Source organism: Xyrauchen texanus, chromosome 43 (assembly GCF_025860055.1).
Source record: "Xyrauchen texanus isolate HMW12.3.18 chromosome 43, RBS_HiC_50CHRs, whole genome shotgun sequence".
In the NCBI taxonomy this organism is placed as follows: Eukaryota; Metazoa; Chordata; class Actinopteri; order Cypriniformes; family Catostomidae; genus Xyrauchen; species Xyrauchen texanus.
The window spans coordinates 2930681-2954129 of NC_068318.1; the positions used below are offsets into that span (position 1 = coordinate 2930681).

At 38.3% G+C, this 23449-nt stretch overlaps 1 protein-coding gene across 2 annotated transcripts; it reads right to left on the minus strand.

The window, feature by feature from the left end:
• Positions 1–440: 440 nt before the first annotated feature.
• Positions 441–22931, minus strand: zgc:114200 (Gamma-secretase subunit Aph-1b-like). Of its 2 annotated transcripts, XM_052116301.1 has the most exons (7): positions 21068–22927; positions 12033–12203; positions 11534–11607; positions 11176–11298; positions 7187–7314; positions 2556–2679; positions 442–2004 (listed from the first exon to the last, which is right to left on the minus strand). In XM_052116301.1, exons 1-7 carry the CDS (start codon positions 21178–21180, stop codon positions 1976–1978), a joined length of 762 nt encoding a protein of 253 aa, XP_051972261.1. In that variant the 5' UTR covers positions 21181–22927; the 3' UTR covers positions 442–1975. The 2 variants fall into 2 exon arrangements, with proteins under 2 accessions (XP_051972263.1, XP_051972261.1); XM_052116303.1 differs by lacking the exon at positions 12033–12203 and having other exon boundaries at positions 441–2004; positions 21068–22931.
• Between the last annotated feature and the right edge of the window lie 518 nt (positions 22932–23449).

Here is a 23449-nt window from a genome sequence, read left to right on the forward strand (position 1 = left end):
TCCGTGGTAACGTGCTCAACAAGCCACGTGATAAGATGTGCGGGTTAAAGGTGAAGACACGGAGGAGATTCGTCCTACACCACCAGGATTCGAGTCACTAAGCCACCATGAGGGCTTAGAGCGCATTGGGAACTGGGCATTCCAAATTGGGGAGAGACATTTTTTTTTACTCACAGATTCAATGATAACAGTCAACATAAATTAAATTATATTATTCAAATAGCTTTTCAGTGTACAGCTTCAGTCTGTGGGTGTGTGAGAGCATCTTTAGATTCTCCCTTCCAGTCTGGCATTCTGCTGGCCTTTAAAAAGCCCATCTCCGCCGACACAGGTGTTTAGAATCACCAGGTGATGGCTCTTACCGCTTCCTCTCTCCCCACTGACAGACACACACCCTCGTCCCCCTCAACAAATAAACAGGGAATTGTAATACATTTTTCAAATAATGTTTTAATATGAACAGATATGTGCAAACTTTATAAAGCAGCATTAAAATGTTACATAATTACAAATCGTTATATTTGAAATCCAGAAAAGCACCAGTAGTTTTTATTGTGTCCAATGTAAGAACAGAACAAAAGATGGAGAGAGAGAGATCCGACTACATACCCTCCAATGCAGGATCCCAAACTGAAATATGGACCAGAAACAGCTTAAATGCAGACACAAGGAACAAGTACAAGAGTTCATAGAAAAAGATACATTTACATTAATACATTTTTACCAGGTCAGGGTATACTGCATTTTGGTGCTTACTGAAGGCCGTACAGTGTTTAAAGAGCTGTCTGATATGATCTCTGATAAGAACCAGAACATTTATGGCACCAAAATGCCCATTAGTTAATATTGTCCAGCTGACAATTTGGTAGCTCTAAAAGAACTGTGTGAACCCAGCTCAGTTTCTGCTGGGGTTTGTGATGTACCAAAATGAGTGCTTGGTGAAAGTTTTTTTGTTAAGGCCATGATTGGAAAACAGGGAATGTGTTACTAAACACAGTGATGTTAGCATGCTGGTTTAGGTATTATAGCTATGTTGTGTGCAATGTTAGTTGTAATTCCAACTCTGATTTACTGCACAGACAAATATTCAGGAAATAATATGCTCAGTTGAATATTATTATGATGGTCCCAAACAACTGGATGGTTGAGAGAACAATTATATGATGAAAATGCAACTTGCCAGGACAATGTGCAAGCACCAGTTTTATTAATGAATGAATAGAAGGATCTGTAATACCCAGATATTGCTTACTGTCAATACATTTAAAGGTTGGATTCAATTGTTATAAATATATTGAGAATGGAGTCAACAATCTGTTTTAGATGAGAACAGAGGATGAGATCTGAGATTGTTATAGTATGTGTTAACAAACGTAATCAAAAATGAATTTAATAACGGAGAAACAAAGAATCCCAAAAAAAAGAAAAAAGAAAAACATCTCATAATCAGACACTGATCTGCTAAAGAAGTTTGTTCCGCTGGATTTGAAAATTAAAGGTCTTAAGTAAATGCAAATGCACTTGTCTCTGTGTAAAATGAGTAAAAGAGAATGACATTTTTGGACATGATCGTTAATCTAGTTAATCCCTTTAAATTGGCACTGGAATATATGACATTTTCAACAAAGAAAACTCAAAATCATGATTTAATCAAATAAATTCACCAATGACATTGTTTTAAAACAAAATAATATGGAATATATTAATTATTAATTATATGGATATTAATAATATGGAATATAAGATAAGAATTAATCAAAAACGTATTCATTCTGATCAGCATGTTCGTCATTCATAAGCAATGGGATCAAACAGCATTTCTGTGAAAATCCGGTTTGCTCTGTGAGACAAGTCATGATGGAGGGGACATGTCTGATCTCCTCTTGCTTATGCTGGTGAAAACCACAAACTGCTGCGATTCAGATGAGCAGCTGTGCTATTGTCCTGCGTCTCATAGACACGTAATGACAAGATCTTATGAGGATTCCTCTTCTGCTTTCCTGCCTAAAAATAAAACAAGATTATTTACAATTAGAGATATTAATAGATTAAAACAGTGGTTCTTAAAAGTGTGGGGGTTGCAGATGACAGCCCCGCTCTTAAATCTTATCTCAGAGTTTCCCAGTCGTAATTATGACTGGATGGGTCATTCATGAGCAACGTAGAGTGGGGAAACTTGTATTTACTATAACTCTGATAGCCCGTGAAGGCAGCATAAGCCTACACTGTGACATGAACAAAACATTTTCATTTTGTAACGATTATAAATGTCTGTTTTGTTCATGTCACTTTCAGTGTAAACTTAATGCACATAAACTTTAGTATGACCATTTTTATGACACTTAATCGTCAACCAATAATAATAATCATGACAAGACACAAAACAGACATTAAAATAGTTAATCACAATTAATGTGTTTGACAATTGATCATCGCACAAATTTCATAATCGTGACAGCCCAAGACATTCTAAACCCAGAGCCTCAGACAGTGACGTGAAAATGATCAATTGATGACTGATAAATCATGAAAGTGTATAAATACTTATTTCTTACGTGTGCAAAGAGCAGTGAGGTTTTGCAGTGACCCTCCAGATGAGAAAAACGCCCATATGCCCATCAGCAGCGTGATCACATATACAGGAGGCAGACTGGCCTCATACAGTGGGTTCAGAAGTGACTGAAAAACCAGAAGAGAGAAACATGTGAGACTTTCTTACATTTAGAAATATTCTGAAAGTGACAAAATGACAAAAACTTTGTGATCTGTGAGAGGAACAGTGCTTGAAAATTCAAAACATACTTGAATTTGATCAATAGTGTTCCTCTAGCAGGTAACTTTAAATTGCACGTTTGCCATCTTGTTCACCACAGCAGCCACATGCATGAAACTACAGTAAAAAACTTTGTAAGTCACTCTGGATAATTGCTTTAAATGTTAATAATGCAAAATAAATGCACATTTTTAGTTATAATATGCTTTTTATAATGTCAGTCAAAACTTGCTGATGAACTAATAAGGTCACTTTAATAATAGTTTTTCCTAGACAACAGTGAGATTGAATGGAGATTTGATCCTAAGTCTCCTGCTTCTCAGGTGTTTCTCAGGTGACCCCAGTAATATCACGTGTTTGCTCTAGAGTTTCAAATTATTAAAAGATCAAATTATCTATGGCAGGGTTTCTTAATAGGCGGCCCGTGGGCAGAGAGACAAATGTATGGCCCACTCTAAAGGCCTGTTCACACCAAGTATGTGACGATTTTGCAAGATGGACTTCAGACGAAAGGTCTGTATAAAAAATGTCACTTTACACTGTTGCTGTTCTATATCCATTTATACCAGTCTACTTCCCACACCTTCAGCTGCTAGAGATTAATATATTGAATGCTGTTAAAGCATTTATTTACCTAATTTGGCATAACTGTTTCATTATGTTCTTTCCATGGTGTTGATGCATTCTGTCAAGTTTATAATCTGTTTTTTTATGCGAGTAGAGAGCGCGGTTGCATAAATATACGTTTTATTTATATTTGCACATGTATTTTGCATATTCCAAACAGACTCACTAAGTGATTAATGTCTGGATAATCAAAGGTGTAAAGTAACGAAGTACAAATACTTTGTTACTGTACTTAAGTAAAAATAAAAATCATATTTGTACTTTATTTGACAATACATATTTCTTTAGACTTTTACCTCACTACATTTTGATTAGCAAAATGAATACGTGTAAATTGCATGCTGCGGCTGTGGCTCAGATGGTAGAGCGGGTTGGCTACCAATCGCAGGGTTGGTGGTTTGAATCCTGGCCCACACGGGTCCACATGCCAAAGTGTCCTTGGGCAAGACACTGAACCCTGAGTTGCTCCCAATGGCAGGTTAGCGCCTTGCATGGCAGTTCTGCCGCCATTGGTGTGTGAATGTGAGTGTGGATGGGTGATTGGGACACAGTGTAAAGCGCTTTGGTAACCTCTAAGGTTAATAAAAAAGAGCTATATAAGTGCAGACCATTTACCATTTTTACATTTGATTCAACTGAACCAATCAAAACGATTTAAAAAGTGGTCTGAATGATTCATTTTGCAAATCAGGAATCTGAATCAAAATCACAAGGGATCACGGGGCACTGTGTTCCGTCTTCTGTTTCCACTGGGGAAGACAAGAAAATGCTCATGTAAGTTTAAATCTGTTTTTTGACTAATTAATTTGATACATTTAGCTTAAACATTATGAAAGCGGTTTAATAATGTGCTATAAGTCTCCCGCCTTTCCAGGAGAAATCTGATTTAACCAAGGTGCGATGTGTATGAATACTTACCAGCACTCATGAAAATGTCTAACAATATTTAACTTATAAACTAGGGTGTTCTATGTGGGTGGACACCAGGTTGTTACTATGCTGTTGTCAAGTTGTTTTCTGTGTTTGTAGCACATTTGCAATGCAGTTGCTAGGGTGTTCTGTTGGTTGCTTATTGGCCCAAATGAAAAGACCCCACACATAAGTCTCCTTCAATGTTCCAATTTTTATGGACTTTTTTATTTTTTTCAATGTATGTTTAACACATAGCCAATATAAACACTATTTCAGTTATGTTGTGGTTTAAACCTTCGGGCAAGTTCATACTTTCAAAGTCAGAAGTTGTAATTGTGATGTAATGAGCGTTCAAAGTGATTTGAGTTGGACAGAATGGGCCTGTATCCCAATTAATTTTTTTCACTTTCTAAAAACAGGAAACATTTTTAGCACCAATGCAAGGACATGTTAAGTGTGTCTTCTTTTATAATTGTTTTGTGATCATATACCGTACTGATGGGCAATGTTATTTTGTTGCACAAGCCTGTTACCTCATATAAACTAGCTAAATTAGTTTTATTTTCTGGCAAGATTTATTCCTCATTAAATGGCACAAAATATATTAAATCTAAACTGCACACAATCATTAAAGAATGGAAAGCTTCCGCCAACCATGACAAGCCTAGATCCGTCTGATTCTTAAAAAGGACAAAGATCCAAGCGAGTGTAAGAGTTACCTTCCAATTTCCCTGAACCAGCTAGACATTAAAATATTGTTAAACATTTTTGGCCAAACAACTTACTAAAGTTATGACATCTCTTATACATATAGATCAAGAGTGTATATTCCGGGCTGCAGCTCTTCTGATAACATTAGGCATTTCATCAATATAATGCGGTCAGCGGCGAATGATCAGACTCGGTGGCTGCCATTTCACTAGACGCCAAAAAGGCATTTGATATGGTAGAATGGGATAATCTTTTTAAGATTTTGGAAATGTACAGTTTCAGGAATACTTTTATTGGATGGATCAAGTTACTTTATAGACACCCGGTAGCGGCAGGTGATTTTCCAGGGGTGATGGTGTGGTGCATAAGCTTTGGCCTTACGCAGATGATATTTTATTATACGTCTCCTAACCTACTAGATCTATGCCTTGCCTCCACAGAATTATTAATTCCTTTTCTAAGTTCTCAGGATACAGAAAGAATTGGTCTAAATCCGAAGCTTTGGCAGCGAACTGTCTGGTAATGGATTTTCAGCTGGGTGCCTTCCAGTGGCCCAAACAGGACATTAAGTATTTGGATATTTTATTCCCAGCAAACTTGTGTGATTTAATTAGAGTTAATTTTGACCCCTTAATAAAAAAGGTTTGAGAGTGATGTGGGCAGGTGGGCTTCATTACATTTATCTATGACAGGAAAGGTTAATGTTATTAAAATGAATTGTTTTCCAAATTTCAACCAAATACCTCCTAAAATCTCTACCAATACATGTCCCCTCTCTTATTACAAGCAATTTGATAGGATAGCGAAGTCCTTCATTTGGAATGGTAAATGTCCCAGATTACATTTCAGTAAGTTACATAGGCCGATTGACAAATGTGGGCTAGGCCTACCCAAGATTTTGTTTTATTATCATGCGTTCAGTCCAAGACACTTGGCTCTTTGGACGCTTCCACCTGAGAGAGCCCCTCCCTGGTTTTGTATTGAACAGGAAGTTCTTGCCCCTATCTCGGCATTGCAAAGCCTTTCTATCAAACTAACCGGTGAAGTTACACCACGTTATCTCGCATTTGCATGTGGCATGCACAAAAGTGTCAAGAAAGTTTAATTCAGACATTTATTTAAATGTTGCCTCAAGCATATGGCTGAACCCAAAATTATGTATTAATAAGTCTCCATTCTGCTTGACAGAGTGGATTGTGAAGGAGGTTAATACGATCAGTGACTTATATGAGAGTGGATTGTTGAAATCCTTTGAAAATACGTTTCAACATTTTGGGATTCCCAGGTCTCAATTCTTTAGATATTTACAACTGCGTCAACTGCTCTGTACTATATTTGGGAGTAGCATACACCTCCCTAAAGCGGCACACACTGAAGGAGTGGTGATTACTGCCTTTGGAAAAGGTCATGAGGCATCAGTGTAATACTCCCTGCTAATTCAGAGTCTGGGGGAGTTTCAACTTCTCTCAAAAATAATGGGAGAAAGATTCAAACTTGGTATTGGAGGAGGGAGTGTGTAAGATTCTAAAAAATCTAGTCTACATCTAGAGATGCAAGGGTGCTTTATATATATTTATTTTTTTCTCTCCCAATTTGGAATGCCCAATTCCCACTACTTAGAAGGTCCTCATGGTGGCATGGTTACTCACCTCAATCCGGGTGGTGGAGGACAAGTCTCAGTTGCCTCCGCTTCTGAGACAGTAAATCCACACATCTTATCATGTGGCTCGATGTGCATGACACCACGGAGACTCACAGCACAGACTAACAGGAGGCTCATGCTAATCTCAGTGATCCACACACAACTTATCACACGCCCCACTGAGAGAGAGAACCACTAATCGTGACCATGAGGAGGTTACCCCATGTGGCTCTACCTTCCCCAGCAACCGAGCCAATTTGGTTGCTTAGGAGACATGGCTGGAGTCACTAAGCATGCCCTGAACCACGTCAGGTTCCCCTTCTGTCAGCCAAGAACAGAAAGCTGAGGCTGCATTGGGCCTACCATATGTGTGCCTCAGCAGAAATCAAGATTCATTAAACCAGGCTATGTTTTTCCAGTCTTCAACTGTCCATTTTTGGTGAGCCTGTGACCATGGCACACACAGAAAATACACCCTCACCTTAAACAGTCTGACTGCTTAGTGTAGATGTAACACTCACCAGGCCAGCGACCAGCAGGTGAAGAGACACGACAACACCGATGACCCACCAGCGGCTCTTCTCACAGCCCTCAAAAAACACCACGCCCCAGAATGTATGCAGCAGCGTCAGTGCCAGAGTCATCAGAGCTACAAACAAACACAACAAACTATTTTACACACTCTTCAAATGTTTTCAAACTCGTTTCTGCGAGTGGAATACATTTTGATAATGCAATATGACTGAAAATAACTGATGTTATACTGAGTGTAATGTATTTTCCAGAAATAAAGTCGCACCTGAATGAATATAGGACCGTGAAATGTGAAATCAACTTTCAGTGAAAACCAGGTGAAAATCGCATTGTTTAGAGAAAAAAAACACAGAAGTTACATCTCTGTACATGTCGCACTGATGGAGATAACATGCGGAAGGCACTAGGACCGTGAGCAGCCGTCAGAGTCCCGACTTCCCTTTGCTCAACAGGCCAGTCACTCCGACGCGAAGATAACCTCTGGAAATACGCATCTCTATGCTTTTTAACTCTATTCTGTATACAAAAAACAGCTTTTAGTCTGAGTAAAACAGTATGCCTGTTGTATTCTATCCATTCATTAACTTAAGCGACTGTCAATATGTTAATATTTCTGACATTACCCTCTTTGCTGTGCATTATCTCTTCAGTGACTGAAGGTTTTTACAAAAGTCACTTGTGAGGAGTTGCATTTGACAGCGGTCTAGAGTTTGTTAGAACAGTAATATTATGATGGGACAGAATATTTAAACTGTTAACCCTCTGGGGTCTGCGGGTGTTTTGGGCCCTGGAGAAGTTTTGACATGCCTTGACATTTGTGCTTTTTCCAGTCGCTTAAAAACACATTAATGTCTAAAGTCTGATAACACTGTATTCAGCACAAACTGGGCTACAATAATATGTGAGCAGCATGTGTGTACATGTTTGATTTTTATAAGTTTATGCATGGTTTTTGAAAAAATAATTTTTAAATAAGGCCATATAACACATACTAAACATTTGTCCACAAGACTTTTGAGAAGTGAATCTTGTAGCCTAGAGTTTTTGCTACAAAATGTTGTGAAAACCATCCTGATCACTCATTCATACAAAACATATAGTCATTTAAATTTTGTAAGACACCTTTAATGTTAGAAAGGTCATATGTGAGGAGGCGTGAATGTTCAGGAATATTGATTGTAATTCACACCAGAGGAGACAAAAGACCCCTCCCCTGGGCCTATCACTGAGGAATGTGACACGTAATAATAAAAAAAGTAATAATATTTTTTTTCCCCTTAACATAAATACTGATCCGTACCAAAACCGTGACTATAAAACAGTGATACAAACCGAACCTTGAGAAATTTGAACCGTTACACCCATACTAAATATCTACATTTCGATAATGACATTCACGTTCATATATATGTAACAGGTATAAAAGTATATATTACATACCTGTATTTCTCATATGTAGAATTACACTCTGCATATATTTGTTTTTACAGTATATGTTTACATTTACATTTATACATTTGGCAGATATACATATGTTTATGTAACAGGTTGCAAAAATATATTCTACACACAAATGTATTTCTCATTTGCAGACCTGCCAACCTTAGGAAAATATTTGAGTACCACAATAGTGCAACGTTTAGTTCACATGCATTTGCAGCACTTCGCTTTGCACACGGTAATTCCCCACTCACCGCCATATCAAGTTATTCAAAATATAATCGTCTATGAAGAAAACAATACAATCATATATGCTAGAGAAGAACTCTTTTAATCTTTTACTCACTTGCACTGCACTGGGCTATATTATAATATACAGTGAAAGTCAAAAGTTTCAGTACACCTGCTTAAAACCATTTTTGTTATACAAACTGATAACCATAAGTGAATTGCTTTCAGTTATTTAATAAAAATGGAAATAATTTATTTTGTATATTGTAACATGTTTTCATTTTCAAGTATTTACAGAAACTTATGTTGTGATGTAAAACACTGTCAGTTATGAATAAAACCCAAAATTCTGTTCAGGATTTCCATTTTATTTCATAATTAAATAATTGAATCCACTTATATAGGCATACATCATACAGGACTAATGACAAATATTTAGCCTATTCAATTAAAACATTAGCTAGGAATATATGCCTTAGAAACTAGAGGTTTAGCTACATTATTAGCTGAAGCTTCATGGTGGCTAATGTAAAAATCGTAATTGCACAATGTGTTGTGCAATGTGCTTCGCTCCTGGAACTTCCGGGGGGCATAGACTCACTTCTTTTTGGGTCTGCTTCTCTCTCTCACTCCCTGCCGGTTCCTCCTAATCTGATGTCATGTTTATTTTAATTGCAAGGCACACACACACACCTCCTGGTAAATTTCTAGGTAACGTTATGTTTGCGGCATGTGCACTTGCTTTTTTTTTTTTTTCATCCTGCCATGATCTGCTCCTCTCATTACGGTGATGGGTTTGCCTGCAATAATAATTATGAATACTGTACTATGACAAGTCACGTTTAACAATCTGCGACACACCGACCATATAACTTAACGTTACTTTGCCAACTTAAATGCAAGGCTAATCTTACTAAAGTTAAATATTTTCCCAAGGTTGGCAGGTATGCGTTAACTCAGTTCATACTTTCAACTTTTCACAGCCATCCCAACTTGTTTACCTATTCAAAGGAGTTAAAAGCACCGTCCTCACTTGAGGAACAAGCAAAACGGAGGAGGGGAACGAGAGGGATAAAACCTATTTCGTGTTGCTGTCAATTTGCAGTCTCTTGAAAATATTGACATTACGCATTTATCAATCATCCCGCTTGATATTTGGGGGAATGACCCCAGCGGTATGATTGGTTGAACTCTTCTTCTTCTTTTGCTTTTTGGCAGACTAGACGCAGCTGCCACTTGCTGTAAGTCTTGAGTACTCGTACACAATTGAACACAAAATGCATCCACAGCTTTTTGCATAGTTTAGAGTGACAAATCGCACCAGCATACTTTGATGTCTAAATGCGTACCGTCAAGTCTGCATTTGTAGAGTTATACAAAATGTTTAATGTGTACCTGATGTGCCTGTCTGTTACTCTGTCCCTTTAATTTTGACTGAAGTTGTGTGCTCATCACAATAATTTGCAGCAATAATTTGTATTAACTCCTCCTCCTTTTCAATGTTGTTGCTGGATGGGAGAGGTAGGTTCAAGTTTAGCTCTAATATATTAATATTAAAGCTTTGCTTTAAAAAAAAAAATGAACATGTAGTTTTTCATTAATTTCTAAAACATGCTAAAAATGTGCTAGCATCATGCTAACACATGCTAGCATCACCTAGCGAAGTGGTAAAACATGATGAAAACGTGCTAGCATCATGCTAACAATGCCTAGTCAAATGTTAAAACATACTATCTACATGCTAGCATCATGCAAACACAGGCTAGCAACATTAAAGGATCATAATATTAAAACATGCTGTGTGACTAGTTTTGCCACGGCAAGCACCACTCACATTTTCTTCAGGAAATGTACCCATCTAGTTATATCATATTATTTATCCCATATATTTGATTATTTTCTTGTTTTAACTTGTTAACAGCTATATTTCATTTTCTGTCTCCAATGAACTTTGAAACACATGCTCACTATATTACACATCATTTTTATTTGAGAAAAGTTACAAAGGCCCAATTCACACAATTTAAGACTGGTTTGATTTAATTTTTATCAGTTATGTTGATGCTTTGTTTGTCATTTTCATTGCTAAATTATCTAATTATTTAAATGTCTCTTATCTCTGCCACTTCTGTTATAGTGTTTGGATGGAAAAAAAAAGTTACAAGTGCGTTTTTATTTTTATCAGAATAAATCACAAGTCGACCCAACCACGGATGTCCATATAATTCCATCATAACACACAATTGATGGATGGATTGATAGGAGGGATGGGATGGACATACCATCATGCTGTGCAGCATCTCACCTGTTGTAATGAAGTAATACTGTGAGTCTCCAAAGATGCCAACGGTCCCAGGACCCAGAGAGACAGACAGGATATTGATCATTGAGAATGCACCACTCATGATCCCAAAGCCCAGTCCAGCTACTGCATGAGCACACACACACACACACACACACACACACGCGCGCACGCGCGCGCACACGCACATATTAGTCTCTGATAAAACCTGCTAAATTTCTTTACCATGTGCATGTTTCAGAAAGCATGAGTAAAATGCTGCTCTTGAATCTGTAACATGAAAAAAATTACAAAAATTATGACTGTACCACAATAACTTTTTGTCTACTGAATACAGTGAGATCAAATGAACCCAGATTACCGTAAGCCATCTGCCGGACTGAAATGGCTGAACTGTCATCATCACTAATGGTTGCCAGACCATCGTTAGCCTTCCTGATTATTCAAAGATAAAAAGACTTAGTTTCACAGAAACAAGTCTCCCTGAAACAACTGACTGCAATGCATCTGTATGACATTGCATTAACAAAAGAAAAAGAGATTCAACAACATGGACACATGAACATTACTGTGACAGTTGCAACTAAAAAAGACCCTTGACAAAAAATATAAGGAAGCAATTATTGGGCTATTATATCAGAATTACTTATTCAATCATTTACAGTTTGATTCAACAAGTTCAAAATCTGTTCAAGTTGTGGTGCTGGTCATCTTTGGCATTTGTTTTTAAAGTCACTGAGGATTTCATATTCACATATCGCAATAACATTATCTAATAACTTTTTCTTATGATCATAAGATATCATTTTTATAATTTATTTCATTCTGTGATGAGGTCATTATTGTTACTGAGATTGTACCTGAGCAATCTATAATAACCGAAGCGAAACACCTCTTGAATTAAGACAGAAAAGAAAACTCCAAATATCAGAAGCCCCCTCTGAAGTGTCCCATTTTCTGCATTACTGGCCTTAACGCTGATGAACCACACTAGAGAAGAAAACAGCAGAGACAGCAGCCAGAAAAATGCCCTGAAACAAACACAAGTGCAACATCTTCAGAAACCAACAAGACACCTGTTCCATTTCGATCACTTACATCGAGTAGCTGACGCTTATGGGAAAAACTCCTTTTCTCTGATTTCTGAACTCCGATTGGATCACACCAATTCAGATGCAACTGGAATTGTGCCAATGGCGTTTATGCATGCTCAGCCAATGATATTGAGCATGCGACGCTCAGCTTTCTATATAAGCGGGTGGCATAATGCCATCAGTCAGAATTTATCTCCTTCACTTCTAAATTTCACAGTCGAATTGCACTTACTTGCAGTGGACAGTGCTTCCCTTCCTGAAGATGACCGTTCCCCTGTTGTGGGATCCCCAAATGGGATATGGCTCGCTTCCCCCCGCTGAACAGGTGGTAGCAGCCCACTTATGTCCCTCGACTCAAACTGGCCTGAGATCCCAACTACTCACACGATAACAGTGCTCTAGGTCTACCAGGCAAAAATTATTTTTAAAAAAGATTCTTTTTATGAATCCGGACCTGTCACGACCATGTTCAAAAAGAGAAAAATACACAAACGAGCTATGTTCCTCTTCACGTGTCCTCACACATCCCACAAACCATCAGCCTACCCCTGGGTCGGGCACCATGTCTTCAGTGATCTCGCTATCCCCACTGTCAGAGCGAATAAAAGCATGGGAATCCCTTCCTGGCATATCCAATTGGGTGTTAACAACCCTAAAGCACGGTTACACACTTCAGTTTGTGAGACAGCCAACCGTCCACAATGTCATCTCAAAATGCTCACATTCTGCATGCAGGAATCGACAGCCTGCTAGCAGTACAGGCAATAGATCCTATCGAGCTCAGCGAGTGTCAAAAGGGCCTTCACAGCCATTATTTTCTTGTCCCGAAGAAAGACAGCAGGTTGCGTCCAATTCTGGACTTGAGGCTTCTGAATTGCACACTGTCAAACTGCCTGTTCAAAATGTTGACACAAAAGCAGATCATAGCACACCATCCATCAGAATGACTGGTTTGTCTCAACAGATCTGAAAAATGCCTATATTCGCTTCTTGAGGTTTGCATTCGAGGAGATGGCATATAAATTCACAGTCCTGCCGTTTGGCCTTTCCCTCGCTCCGTGCACAGTCACAAAATGTGTGGATGCAGCTTTAGCCCCTCTGAAAGCGGAGGGGCTGCGCATACTCAAATACCTAGACGACTGACTCATTTTAGCACAGTCAGAGACTGCTCGTGCATTTGAATACACTTGGCCTCCGGGTCAATGTGAATTATGAAATATACGTGTGGCTGTTGAGTGGTTCACGCCGGATGACGACTCTTGGGCATGGGAAAAAGATGTTTCCATATAAGAAATCTCCCTGGCAGGGGTTGGGCTTCGCCCAGCACCTTTTTACGATTTTACAACCTTGATGTGCAATCGGTGGCTTCACAGATATTGTCTGTGCAGCAGCATTATTTCTTTGTGTTCTAAGGTCCGCTTCGAGAACTCAATGAATTCACTTCGCTCCTGGACCACACGTGCCTGTGCTCTCCAGGGTATGCTTAGCATTTTCTATTCAACAACGCAATACTCAGCCCTTCATGTTAAGCCCCGTCATACCTTGTTTATACAGCTTAATTACACTACATGCAATATCTCTTATGTCTCAGCTGTGCTTTAGACATTTGGATGTAAAGCAGTGCCACACTCGGGCCATACTGCTTGAATATATATTTACTGTGTCTCCCACCCAAATACATTAATATTCTTGTCTCTGTCATGCCTTAGACACTAGATCTCTGGTTAAAAGATAGATATGCGCTGTGTTTCCCTTAGTGGAACTCAGCTAGATTTTTTTATTGCACTGTGTTTCCCTTAGTGGAACTCAGCTGTTTCACTACCGGACTGTGCACCTGGCTGTGCTCTACTAGGTCTGATTGGAGCCCTCTTAAATGCAAAGCATCCTGCTACTGAGTGATGCGGATGTGCTTGTTAACTCAACCTCTCAAAATTGTCAGGGCGTAGTTAGCTTCCTATAAGCTAAGCGTTGTATCTGTACAACACAATCTCATGTCCTGCACCTACTACAGGGTAGTTACAACGAGATTCACTCTTGAATGTTATGGGTTATGTGTCCTTTGTCCAGTACTACGGCATGATCGTACCCATTCCCATTATGCATCATTGACGCGATGTAAGAGATCGAAATTGAAAGGGAGCATCTTCGGTTCCCTGAGATGTAGGGAACGAGACATTGCGTAGCTAGCCACACTACCGGTAGAGCTGTCGCGATAGTCAATATATCAACTTATCGCACGATATATGGAAATGAGCGCGATCATTTTTGGTGCCGCGATATATTGCAACTGATCATTTGTTTTATTATTAAAAATAATAATTAGATTCATTTTTACATTAAAATGAATGTCACCAACATTTTAGTTGACCGCGCTGCCTCTGTCATCTTGTCTGCACACTGTGTCGGAGGCGGGGCTCAGGCAGCGTGTCCACACACACACACACACACACACACACACACACACACACACACACACACACACACACACACACACACAGAGAGAGAGTGCGGACACCGTCAGGTGAAGAGAAGGCGTGAACCAACTGCATTTTAAAGTGTTCTGTTTCGTGACATCTACAGCGAGCCAGTTAGGAAGAACGAGTCCAACATGGAATTGATTTCAAAGCCGCAATCTTCAGCTCCGGTGTGGGAACATTTTGGCTTTAAGCTCGAACGAGAGGAGAGCTAATTAACGTGAACGAGCCGGTATGTCGACTGTGTTTTAAAACAGTAGCAACGAAAAGAGGCAACACAACAAACTTAAAATCGCACCTAAAACATAACCATCCCACCCAGTTTTTCAACCTGGGAACAACTGCAGCTGGAGTTGGAGAGGGGCCTTCTTCCAGACAGTTATCTGTTGCAGATGCCTTTTCCCGACAGTGCAAATATAAACGTGACAGCGCGAAATGGCGCACACTCACGGATAGCGTAACTCGCTATATAGCCAAAGAGAAGCAGCCATTATACACGGTCGAAAAACCAGCATTTAAAAATATGCTGCAAACTTTTGACAAACAGTACGAATTGCCAAAGAAAACGTACATCTCCCAAACTGCCGTTCCATCCTTGTACAATAAAGTAAAAGACGATATTCTGAAGGAGATAAAAGACATCTCCTTTTACTCTGCCACTACAGATATGTGGTCAAGCTCAAATATGACACCTTATATGAGCTTGACCATACACTACATAACTGCTGACTGGACTCTGCAGTCAAAGTGTTTAGAGACCAGATACATACCCCAGAACCACACTGCGGATGTGCTTGCTGAAGCCCTTTAGTTTGCTTTAGCAGACTGGGAATTGGATGAGCGCAAAATGGCCTGTATAACTACAGACAACGGTGCTAACATTGTGGCTGCAATACGTAATCTTGGCTGGCCATGGCTCAATTGCTTTGGACACAACCTCCATTTGGCTGTTTCCCATGGACTGGAAAGTGACAAGGATCGCACAGTAGTGCCATGGGACTTCGTAGGAATCTTGTCAACACCTTCAACCTGAGCTGGCTAAAGAAGAGAGACCTGAGGAAGGCACAGACTGAAACCAATGTCCCCCAACACAATCTAGTACTGGTGAGTGATGATACCGGTAACTTGTTATACAACACAAAATATTTAGGGTTTATATAAACTTAATTTAAAGGGTTTTTATTATTTATTACTTACTTTGGGGCCTGTTTGTATGTATTAAATAATTGGTTACATTATAATAACCATATTATTATTTGTGAAAGTACTACTACACTATAAAAATATTGTTGGTTTAACTTAATTAAATAAGTAACCTGGTTGCCTTAAAATTTTAAGTTCATTGAAATTGAAAAATTTAGTTAATACAATGAAGCATATTGATTTAACCATCAGAAACTCAAACTATTATGTTATCTGAACTACATAAATTATCTAAGTTGATTTGACAAAAGAAAAAGTTTGTGATTACAATTTTTTTTACAGTGTAGTAAAAGTAGCATTTGTTAAATAATGTTAGACAAAAAAAACAAAAACAATGTTATATTTTCCACAGGATGTCGCCACACGATGGGGTACCAAGCACAAAATGATCGAGAGGGTGCTAGAGCAACTCCCAGCCATAAGACGTGTCCTGGTTGAAGATCGAAAACATGGCCACCTCAACCCAACCTGGCAGGATGTTTCTGTGTTGGAATCCATTAATGCAGCAATGAAGCCAGTGGCTGATTTCACGGATGTCCTCTCAGGGGAAAAATATGTCACTGTGTCCTCGGTAAAGCCTGTGTTGGAACTTCTTAAAGGTGAACTTTTATCACCAGACCCCAGTGACACTGCACTGACAGCAAACATAAAGGCAAAAATGCGCAGGGTGTTGAAAGAGAAATACAGCCCACCTGAAATCCAAAACCTTCTGACAAAGGCCACCATCTTGGATCCAAGGTATCGTGGTACCATGGAGAATGCGGAGGTCTTGGATGATGTAAAAGAAAAGCTATTGCAAGAACTACTAGACATGCACGAGGAAGAAGGAAAAGGAGAATGTGCCAGTGGTGAGAACTGCGTTGAAGCTGCAGGGGGAAATGAAGGATCTGAATCTGGACCTCCAGCAAGCAAGAAAAAGAGGCTGTGTGACCTTCTCCAGCACAGAAGAAACCTACTTGCAAGTCACCAGACTCAGGCATCGGTTCCAAAAAGAGTGCAGGCTGATGTGGAGCTGATCAGGTTCCTCCAGGAAGAACCAGTTCATGCATCATCTGATCCCTTAATGTGGTGGCGTGATAACCACAGAAGATTTCCCCTAGTAGCCAAGTTAGCACAAAAATACATGTGCATTTGTGCAACAAACACCAGCTCAGAAAGACTGTTTAGCACAGCTGGTAACATTGTTACCCCAGTAAGATCCTGCCTTAAGCCCCACAAGGTAAACATGTTGGTGTTCCTTTCTCGGAATCTGCCTAACAATTAAAAAACTAATCTGGCAGCAGAAATGTCCTGTTGATGCATCTGTGCCTTTGTGTGAGACACTTTAAAAGTTTAAATTGACATATTACTTTGTTTTGATCTAGTTCTTGATACCTTGCACTTTTTGTTAACGAAAGTGTATTTATTTACTTGTTTTATTTATTTGGGATATATTTTTTCACATTTCACAATGTCTAAATATTGAACAGAATAAGAATAAAATGTTCTTTGTTCTTTGAAACAGTGTACTTGCATTATTATGCTATTATATTGTCATTATGTAATCAGTGGCATAAAATGGTCTGAAAATTACAATAATATCGTTTATCGCAATTAATTTTGGTGCAATATATCGCACAACAAAAAGTAGTTATCGTGACAGCTCTAACTACCGGATGGCACTATCAGGCGCCTCAGCCACCGCTTTCAGTTGGCAAATTCTGACTGATGGCGTTATGCCACCCTCTTATATAAAAAACTGAGCACCGCACACTCAATGTCATTGGCTCAGTTCAGTTGCATCTGTCCAGAAATCAGAGAAAAGGAGTTGTTCCCCATAAGCATCAGCGAGCAATGACATATGTAACCTGAAACATTTTCAGTCCCATTTTCCATATCAGTCAAAAGGGTTAGTTAATGTCATGATATGAACAATTTAAAATGTAACCTGAGTGACACTTTCACATATTTGTCATATCAGATAGCGCGGCACAAACTTCATAGCTTGACACCTAAAATAAAGTTTGTAAAACTTCTTACGGTTTCTAAAATTTTTTGCCATGGAAATAATATCAGGGGGCTGAAAAAATGAAGGTCAATGACAAATAAGTGTTGGCAAGATGACCAATTCAAAAATCTTGTTTTAAAAGCATGCATAAGGTTTGTTCAAATGTATGTTTTGTATTCGTTTTGGTTTCACGTAATTTGAAATGACATTAGCACCATTTTACTCAAAAAGGTTACACTGAATGCGCCTGAAAATGTCAAGTGGTGGAACCACAAAAGAATGAGAAATATTACACATTTTATCCACCTAGAGTGTATGTAAGTGTACTCATCAAAATAATTGCATAATTTTAAAATATCATATGAAAATAGATTTTATTAGGATTGTCTCTAAATTTGAATTGCAATACTGAGGGGGACATATGCTGAAAGCACCTGTGTTTTCTAAATAATCTTTAACAAATTATGTACAAATAAATCAGAGAATCATGTGCGATTAGGGCCATGCGTGTGCTTTGAAATGTTTCTAGTCCTCCATCGTTAGTTTTGAATGATGTGAGGTCAGGTTGATGAGGCGCAAATTTAATTTGTTCCATGGTAAGGGTGACCTTTGCATGGAATTGCCCTCTATTATATTGTATTAATAGTGAATTTGCAGAAATAAAATTTTAGAGATGTACGTTTTTACATGGTGGTGAAAATTAGTAATCCACACATTGGAACACAAAAAAAATCAAGAGTTTCACTCTATAGGACTGAAAATCCATGTCTCTCTGTGCATATGTCTCATCATCATCTCTCTCCGTGCAGCGTAGTCTGTTTAACATGCATGTGCTTTCATAAAGGGACAGAGCGCTAGTTTTATTCCCACTGTAAAAAAAACTAACACATTTTCTCTCATTAATTCACCTTTAGAGATGACGTGCCGAATGAGACATAATAAACTTTGTTAAACCCCAGTTTGCACGTTTCTGGAAATCATGAGCTGCTCAATATCCAAAATAAAGTATACATTTAATTAGGTAATGTTTCAAATGTAAACATTACTTCGACATGATAATGCCGTTTGATATGAAAAGAAGCAAGATCACTATGGCAATTATTATAAGAGCTGTTCAGCTGCAGGGTGAAGATGAATATTCAAAACAGTCTACTTCATATCATCTTCATGAAACACCAGTTATATTTCTCATTTCTGGACCATACAGGTATTTTTGTTTTTGTTCCTTGTATATCAGACAGTGTTAATTCACAGATTAGGCCTAATCTCTGCCTACTCTATATTACACATCACAACCAATTTAGTAGCAAGTCTCATCTCTCAGCCAAATCGTTAACTCTTTGAATAATCTTTGATCCTTCTTGTGAAAACAGTACACGTGGGCAAAATTTGCATGACATGACTAAACAGGTGACCGAAAACCAATCATCTCTCCTCAACAGAACTCTTGGCTTAAAAACACGTATAAATGGCAGGACGGCTGAGGTTAATTTGATGTATTTATTCATTTATATCTGTAAAGCGCATATATGGGATTGCAAATGATAAATGTGATTACATTTTGGGGGACATCAATTGAATTAGGAACGCCTAATTCCCAGTGCGCTCTAAGTCCTCATGGTGGTATAGTGACTCGCCACAATCTGGGTGGGGGAGGATGAATCTCAGTTGCCTCCGTGTCTGAGACCATCAATCCGCGCACTTATCACGTGGCTTGTTGACCGTGTTACTGCAGAGACATGGTAACACCCCACCGAGAGTAAGAACCACACATTATAGTGACCACAAGGAGGTTACCCCATGTGACTCTACCCTCCCTAGCAACCAGGCCAATTTGGTTGCTTAGGAGACCTGGTTGGAGTCACTCAGCACGTGCTGGATTCAAACTTATGACTCCAGGGGTGGTAGTCAGCGTCAATACTCACTGAGCTACCAAGGCCAGGGCCAGTGAAAATGTTGGCAGGGCCAGTAAAAATCTGAAGCACTCGCCCAACCGTGCCAGTAGACAAAATTCTTAGCATTGAGCCCTGTTAATGTAATATTTAAGTAAATGTTATGTAATATTTTAACTTTAATCACCGTTTACACCATTTGACATTTCAATTTAAAATCTAATTTGACAGGTATTTTCATGGCCTTGGTGTGAATATATCAAACATAATTTAAGTAAATAGCCTACTCATTTTTTTTAATTATGATGAATGATCATTGTTTTACTGGGGTCATACCATTTGACACAAGCATACCTGACTATACCCTAAAAATAAAATTATCTCAAATATTTTAAAGAGAGTTATTAATCTTTTTATGCATAAGTCAGCAGTTTTCTCTGTGATATCATTTCCTGTCACATGATCTTCTTGCACATAACAAAATGGCTCCTTATATGGTGGTTACACCAACTTGACACTTCAGGAAATTGACTTGTCTGACAGGATCTACCAAATTAATTGTAAATTTTAGAACAATGGTGTTTCATTACTTTTATTTAAATAGTTATAATTTATTTGATTATGCCAAACTAGTTGATAGGGTGTTTTATTGAGAATTTCTCCTTATTTAAGCAAGTTTAATTATTTGGTACAACTTTTTGACGGTTACACCACATTGACATTTTTGCCATAATCCCCAAAATATTCTCTCAAAATGTATTAAAACCAGAACTTTTAGACTAGGTCCTCAATAAAAGAATGTATGCAAGTAATTTGTTCATTTATTTTTTAAATTTATCTAAACCATATTGACATAAAAAAAAACTTCTGTCAAACATCAATTACCTGAAAACTTTAAAATCTACATGAAATATTTACAGACCTTCATTTTAAGTCCCACATAACACAAAGTATTAACAAAATCTGAGGTGATAAGAAACACACTTCTTTAATTCTATCAGATTTTTCTATGGGCTGACTGGTTCACTTAAAGACATTCAAACAGCTCAAATACATTTTTAGAATGTATAGATTCCCATATATATTCATATTTAAATGTTCATGAACTATTGACCTGTTAAGCATATCAAGTGTATTAAGGAACGTTGTCAAAACCATATTCATGTATTAGGGTACTGTTTTGTTTGTATTAGACTATGCATCAAGCATTTGAGGATGTAAATTAAATATAATCATATGACTCACCCTGCTATCAGAATGAGGACTCTCAATGGATTTTTGGCGATAGTGAAGACAAACAGGGCGAAAGCTGGACCAAACGCGATGAAAGCACAGCCAAAAAACACTGCCAGAGTCATTCTGGATGAACAACTTTCTCTCCGGACCGTTAGATATCCGATTAATCTATTAAAACCACAATCAGGCTCTCGTAAGAATATGCAAAATGCACAGCACTGTTGTGAACGTCAACAGGAGCAATACCAGTTGTTATAATACCACAATAGCAACAAAGACGAAATTTAAGTCTGCATTATCTGAGGCCGTTTAAACCAATTTAAACTAGTCGAATCCTTACGTTAAATTGTAGCGTTATAATATAAACAACTCCCTGAATCTTCCTCTACAAACAAAAATATTAGATTAAAGACTTCGATTATAATAAATACGATTAATACTTGCACAGTTTATAACAGTGCTCAGTGAGCGTTTTGTTTGTTAACATAATATTTTCAAACTTGATCTTTAGCTACTCTTTCACGAAGAAAAACACATGGAGCCCTTCCGAATGCTTTTGTTTAATTCATAACGACATTCGCTTGCTTTTCCGGGTTTGCGTGCCTGCCCAACCAAAGCCCTTCTAATATGAACCATACAAGGCTAGCATATGGGCCCTTACATAGTCAACGTGAGCTACGCAAGCAAGCAACGCGAGTGACGCGAGCGACGTGCTCCCTTTCATAGTCCGCAAGCAGACGCACGTGTCACGGGCGATGCGTGAAATGCAATACACCGCTCCCGCAACAGGGGGTAGTAGAGTCTGGTGATATTAGTAGAGTCGGGTCACGTCATATTCAGACCAAAATGGCAACTGAAGAGGAGTGCATATTGCTGATTTTATATAGGCGGCATCAAAGGCAGCGCAGAGATAGACGGTGGTATGTTCGCCCTTTAAATCAATAAAGGGATCAGGATGGTGAGTTTGTGTCTCTGGTGCTTCCCATGCGAAGCATGGACGAGGAGAGACATTTCCAATATTTTAGGATGTCGGCGCCAAAATTTGATGTATTGCTATCAAAAGTCGTCCGCTTTCTCCCGGACACTCACCTAAATCACCGCTACCCGATTGGATATGATATACTTGAATTAATGTACAATACTTGCAATGTCGCCCTCACCGACACCGCGTAGTATTGCGCGCATCGGTGCGTCGCGTATCAAAAACTAGGACGACACATTTGGCTACGCATCGACGCATAATGGCGGCCGAAGCGTAGCGAAGCGTAGCCTTTCTATGGAACGCGAACGGGGCCAATAGTCTATTTACGAAACGCGTGAAATTTGACCGCGTCAACACGCGCTGTTTGTTCGCGTTAACGCGGCAATTTTTTACGTGTTTCTTTTGAACGTGTAGACACGCTCATTCTGGTCGTGTTAAGGCGTCAGTTTTCGTCGCGTTACTTTAGTGCGTGTAAAGACGCACAGTTTTACCATGTTGAGACGACCAATTTGAACGTTTCTTAACGCGCACATTCTGTACGTATTGAAGTGTAATATTTTAGAAAAACAGACTTACCTTAAGATGTAGCCTTCCTACATATGAATCATTCAGTTTATTGTGGCATTGTTTTACTGACTGCTGTGCTAGAGTAAAGTAATGTTAAAATGTATATTAAGTAATTGCTAATTATCCATATAATACAATTATTATAATGTATCTTTATGGGTTATTATTTGTTTTTGTTTTAAGTTATAATTTCCAAAAGTATTATAGGCTAACTTATACAGCACACATTTATAACTAAATACACACACACACACACACACACACACACACACACACACACACACACACACATTTATTCACTTTCACATAGCCTAATAATGTTTTGTAATTTGGTGTTTAATTGGTTGTAGAGTTTCTGCTGTTGTCTGTATTGCAGAACATCATCTTGGCTGCTGCAGGCTGATGAGTGCTACAATAAAATTACTACATTATATTTAACATGTGTTTTAATATTCATTATACTTTTATTATTAATATGTTATTTACCCATAAACTTGTCTTTAGGGATCCATAAGTTATAGTGGCAAGAATAACTTAGTTAAATATTGAGGGCGGTTTCCCAGACAGGGTTTATATTAAGACAGGAGTTTAATTAATGTTTAATTCATGTAATTCATGTTGTAATTCAGTACAGATTACTAACAAACAGATTTCCAGATTTCTTTTCTTTTATTCCAAAGGTGATGTGTGCACATTTTTTTTTTTTTTATTTTTTTGCTTGCATTAAAATAATTGTCTCTTGTTTTTTTTTTAATTGCAGTCTGTTTTTGTTCCTTCCAGTTCATGCTTCTCAGTTCCATGCAATTTTAAGATTTTCTTGGTTCATTCCATATAGGCGACAT